Source organism: Myotis brandtii, unplaced genomic scaffold (assembly GCF_000412655.1).
Source record: "Myotis brandtii unplaced genomic scaffold, ASM41265v1 scaffold32, whole genome shotgun sequence".
Taxonomy (NCBI): domain Eukaryota; kingdom Metazoa; phylum Chordata; class Mammalia; order Chiroptera; family Vespertilionidae; genus Myotis; species Myotis brandtii.
Window position 1 is genome coordinate 7,826,056 of NW_005362269.1, and position 5,367 is coordinate 7,831,422.

The 5,367-nt window shown below is 36.5% G+C and overlaps 1 protein-coding gene across 4 annotated transcripts in view; it reads right to left on the minus strand.

Annotated features, from left to right (window-relative positions):
* The window catches only part of RNF145 (ring finger protein 145), a 48,748-nt gene that overhangs the window by 35,325 nt on the left and 8,056 nt on the right, over positions 1–5,367 (minus strand). For 3 of the 4 annotated variants that reach the window (XM_005870550.2, XM_005870549.2, XM_014543166.1), the window contains exon 3: positions 470–578. The exons of the other annotated variant lie outside the window; for it this stretch is intronic. In XM_005870550.2, the coding sequence (XP_005870612.1) occupies positions 470–578 (109 nt within the window). The remainder of the gene's footprint in view (positions 1–469; positions 579–5,367) is intronic. 4 annotated transcript variants of the gene reach the window in all.

Sequence of the window (5,367 nt, forward strand, 5' to 3'; positions counted from 1 at the left end):
GGCCTAAGCTGGCAGTTGGACATCCCCCGAGGGGTCCTTAGCGCTGCTGCGGAGGCAGGAAAGGCTCCCGCCACCGCTGCTGCGCTCGCCAGCCGTGAGCCCAGCTTCTGGCTGAGCAGCGCTCCCCCTATGGGAGTGCACTGACCACCAAGGGGCAGCTCCTGCATTGAGCGTCTGCCCCCCGGTGGTCAGTGCGCGTCATGGCGACCAGTCGTTCTGCCATTCGGTCGATTTGCAAATTAGCCTTTTATTATATAGGATTGTTTTTAAAAGCAAAAATAAAATTTGAGACATAACCCCAGCTATTAATCCTGTATGCTAATATTTATTTAGAAAACAAGTATAAAAAAAACGGTTTTGGATACCTACCAAAGCCTCAGCTTCTTAACTATGTTCATGAAAATAATTTTTTGGTAAAGAAAAACTTGAAATTCAGTCATTCATTTCAAAAATGGGGTCACATTCTTACCTGGAGATTTGATGTCCAGCATAGAGGAGAAGGGCAGTCAAAAAATATAGGTAAAGCTGAACCAGGTATTGCCTGGGCAAGGTTAGTAGCACAACACTTAAGATATAACCTGTAGTAAAAATTAAGAGAAATATAAATAAAATATGGTTCTAATTTAGTCTCCCAATTAATTACACCAATAAAGACAGATTAAAGTAAATTACTTTCCAATTAGGTTTCAACAACTTAAGGTTTTTTTTACTACACTACCAAAGTAAGTTCAGCACAGTAAAATCACTGCAGATTTTTTTGTTGAAGATGTAAAGCAATTTTCACTTCTTTTGTAGATGTTTGTACTTTATAACTGGACACATCACACAAAGGCACAGAAGACTCCTCTCATCATCTACCCTTCCTGACGTCCACTCACTGATTCTACACCAAGGCTCCCATTCTCTAGTCCCAGAGGAAGAACTAGGCACCTTCCTGTCCCTCGAAGGCTTCCCCTTCCATTCCACTTAAGATCTTATTTTTCCAACTCCTAAAGACCTCTACCTTCTTCATCTCTGATCATTCCCCTGATATCAGTCCTTACCTCTCTTTTCAAACAATGTGCAGGACTCTTTCCCAAGTCCTGAGGAAAATTTCTCTTCACACTAATTTCTCCTTTTTCTATTGCCTATTTTTCTCATTCCACTGACAAATGTTATAAACTATGTGTATCAGTGTCTCTATTTTCTCTTTTTTTTAATGTTTTTTATTAATTTTAGAGAAAGCAGAAGGGAGAGAGATAGAGAGATAGAAACATTGATGAGAGAGAAACATGGTCAGCTGCCTCCTACATGCCCCCTACTGGGGACCGAGCCCACCAACTGGGCATATGCCCTGACCTGGAATCCAACTGGGGACCTGTAGGTTCATGGGTTGATGCTAAACCACTGAGCCACACCAGCCGAGCAAGTGTCTCTATTTTCTAACCATCTATTATTCCCTCTTTATGTTCAACAATCTACACATCCTCTACCAACCCCCGCTTCTACTCTAAAGAAGAAAACCTGTGTATCTTTGTCCCAGCATCTAAGGTAACTACTCTCAAAATTGTTATTCTTTGACTCTGTGACATGAATTTCCTTTTACCCTCTAAATCCGCCCCTCCACTTTCTTTTCACCCTCTCAAATGAACATAGAAAATTTAGTCTCTGAACAACTGCTTTTCTCTGTATAAAACATGTAGCTCCAATAATCAATTTTGTTGCTTCAAATATACCATTCTAGATGTATGGTATCAATAGTTACTCGGAACCTATTATATAAGCAAAAAAACCTTAATCCTTTCTTTTCTAAGTAAAAAACTTAATCATTTCTTTTTTAAATGTATTTTTTATTGTTGATAGTATTACAGATATCTTCCATTTTCTCCCTCTTTACCCCCCTCCTCCAAAGCTTAATCATTTCTTATTCTAAGTAGACATCTCATAGCACATGATGGCTGGTCATATTCCAGTAAGATGTTCTCATATACAACAAGTACAAACTGAGCTCCTGACTCCTTCCTCAACAAGCTAGCTCACCCTCTTTCCCTCTCCTAAATCCCATTCACGCTGACTCAAATCTGAGTCATCTTTTCTCCTGTTACCAAGTCCTGCTGAGTTATTCTCAATAAGTCTGTCACATGTTATCCTTCCTTTCCAGTCCCTATGCGTCCATCCTAATTCACTCTGTAATATATAAGTATACGAATTACTATTCTTCTTTCAGTCTCCTTTCATCTTCATATATCCTGTATTTCATTATCAGGGTAATATTCTCAAAACCATCACTTTCATCTAGGCAACTCTCTTGTTCTAAAACTTTAAAGTTCTAAACTTCTCAGTCTGATATTCTAGGTCTTGTAAAACCTGGTTAATCTACTCTCCTGTCACTATTTTCCACTTATTAATGAGTCTTTATTAGGGCACAAATATCCCTGCTTAGCACCTACTGCCTCTGTCAGGCTGACTCAACCACCGTGCTTAAAGCAAGGAAAACAGGTGAGGTGTGCTAAGGGACTAAAGAGGTAGAATTCAGATTTCACATGCATCCTAGAACAATCCAGCAGAAGCCAGAGACAAGTATTTCCATTCGCTTTTCATTTCTGAAAATAATTGCCCGAATTTATCTTGTTAATCATTATCTCAAAGGACTTTAGAGTTATTTTAAAGGATATTTATTATATTTAACAAGCATTTTTAGTGTTTGTGGCTGAAGAATTTTTCTTATCAGTCTACAGCATAAAACTTCTCCTTAAATTCTTTTAATGAACTATCCTTTTCCTTTCCATATATTATCTTTCTCTTCCCCTGCGCATCTCATAAAATCAGCTGCCAAATCCTCTAGATTGAACATATTCATTTAATTCATTCTTTCAATTATCCAGTCACTCCACCAACATTATTACATGTAAAGTATGACCCATATGTATTCCTAGACATGGAAGATCCAAAGGAGAATAAAATAATCAGTCTAGTGAAATATAAACGTGGACAAAGGTATGATAAAATATTGTTGCTGTAATAAGCAAACATTAGAAGGGCTATGGTTGATTAACTGATTAAGTTTGATCTGGACCTCAAAGGGTGAATGAATCTTTCTACCAGGCGAAAGAAAGGAAAAATATTCTAGGAAAAGAGAATAGCCAGAATGAAAACGATAAAATCACAAAGAGTGTTTTCAGGAGACAGTCAATTCTGTAAGCTAGATTAAAATTTGGTGTTAATAGAAAGAACATTGGGAGAGTATTGGGGGATAGTGCTGACAGAACTGGTGGCAAAAGCCTCAATATAAAGCCTTGTATATGACAATAAGGAGTTTACATTGAACTAATGGTTCTCAAACCCTTTAGAGACCCATTAGGTTAGGCAAGAAAACAAACAAAACAGAAAAACAAAACAAAAAAAGAACAAACACCCCCATTTTCAAATTCCAGTGGAAAAATAACTCTGTGATAATAACATACTGCACAAGATTTTTGAGAGATTATAAATACTTTTGCAAAAATGAGAGTAGTATGAATAAAACTTTTGAACTAAGACTACATAATTCTAAAGTTCATATAGAAAACTAACAACAGAAAAACTCAGACGGGAGAAATAAAAAGCAATGAAGGGACTAACTCTATCAGACAATGAAATATAGTCTAAACCCTCAATAATGAGATAGACAAACTAAAAGGAGAGGCTCAGTTGGTTGGAGCTTCGTCCCATACACCAAAAGGTTTCGGGTTTGATTCCCCGTCAGTGCATACAAGAGACAACTGATGAATGTATATTTGTTTGTTTGTTTCCTTCTTTCTTTCCTCTCTCTTTCTCTCTTTCTCTCTCTCACTTTTTCCTTTCCTCTCTTTTTCTAAAATCAATAAACATATCCTTGGATGAGGCTTAAAAAGAAAAAAAAAGACAGGAAAAAAGTTCAGAAACAGAACAAAATGTATGTGATAATATAGTATATTAGTATGCTATATAAGTATATATAATTTAGTATATAATAATCAGGAAAACTGTTTAATAAATACATGGAGACTACCAGACAGTTATCTGGGGAAAAAATTATACCTGTAACACACTATGTATGCATATAAACTCGGAAAAGCTTTTCTAATTGATTCAAAATTGTAAAGTTACAAAAGAAGAAACAATAAATGCAATCACACTAAAAACAAATTCTGCATGTCAAAAAATATCAAGCATAATTAAGAGAACTGAAACTGGGAAACATAATTTCAAAGGGTAAATTTCTCCCACAAATTGTTAAAAAAAAAAAAAAAGGCTAACAATATCATAGAAAAGTGGGCAAAGGACATTAACTGACAACTCTCCCAAGAGGAAATAACACTTTTTTCTTAAATGTAAATAAATTAAATCTCACTCATAATAAGAGAAAAATTAAAACTACATTTAAAAACATCCCTTTTTTCACATACTGAAATAGCTAAATATGAAAGTTTGATAACAATGTTTTGAAAAGGATGTAGGACTGCAGGAACTCTCAACCATTGCTCCTGGAGGTACAAAATAGTAAAACCCTATGGAGAGTGCTATCGCTCAATATTACAAACATAATATGGTGAGTGCATACGGGAGACAAACGTATGCACTCTTTAATCCAGCAATTTCACTTCTAGTAATTTATCCCAACAATATATTTGTACCCGATGAAATTATGGTTATACCAAATTATTTAGTACAATACTTAATGGAATAAAAGACAGGATCTACCTAAAATGTCCACTAATAGAGCAGTTAGTTCAATAGATTATGGTATAGCCATATAAGGACACTATGCTAGTATGAAACAGTTATTAGATTGGGGCGAGAGTGAGGACTCAACATTATCTCAGAATCTTTTGATTTGGCAGAACAGAATACAAAGCTTTATTTCATGAATATCTAAAAGCAGTAGTTATGGTTCTGATTTGTCATTAAGTTAAAACAAACAAAAGGTTCAGAATAGTGTGCAATATACTAACAGTACAAAAAAAAGGGAAATACATACACTTAAACTTTTATATTTACACTTATATATCAACACTTCTACACTAATAAAAGAGAAACAGGGTAATTAGCGTACGACCGCTACCCTTCCCATTGGCTAATCAGCATATCCTTATGCAAATTAACTGTCAGCCAAGATGGCGGCCGGCAGCCAGGCAGCTGGAAGCGAACATGAGGCTTGCTTGCTCCAGTGACTGCGGACTCCAACGTTCCCCGCCTAACTTGCCGGCCTCTCAGCTGCAACTCTAAGCAACTATGTACTATGTTGCAAATAAGAAGCTAAACAAAACCCCAGAAACCAGCCGGACTGAAAGCCAGCCGGACCGCAACATTGTATCGATGTTTTCAGCAGCGAGGCCTCAGAGCTAAAGCTGGCCCAGAATAAAAAAA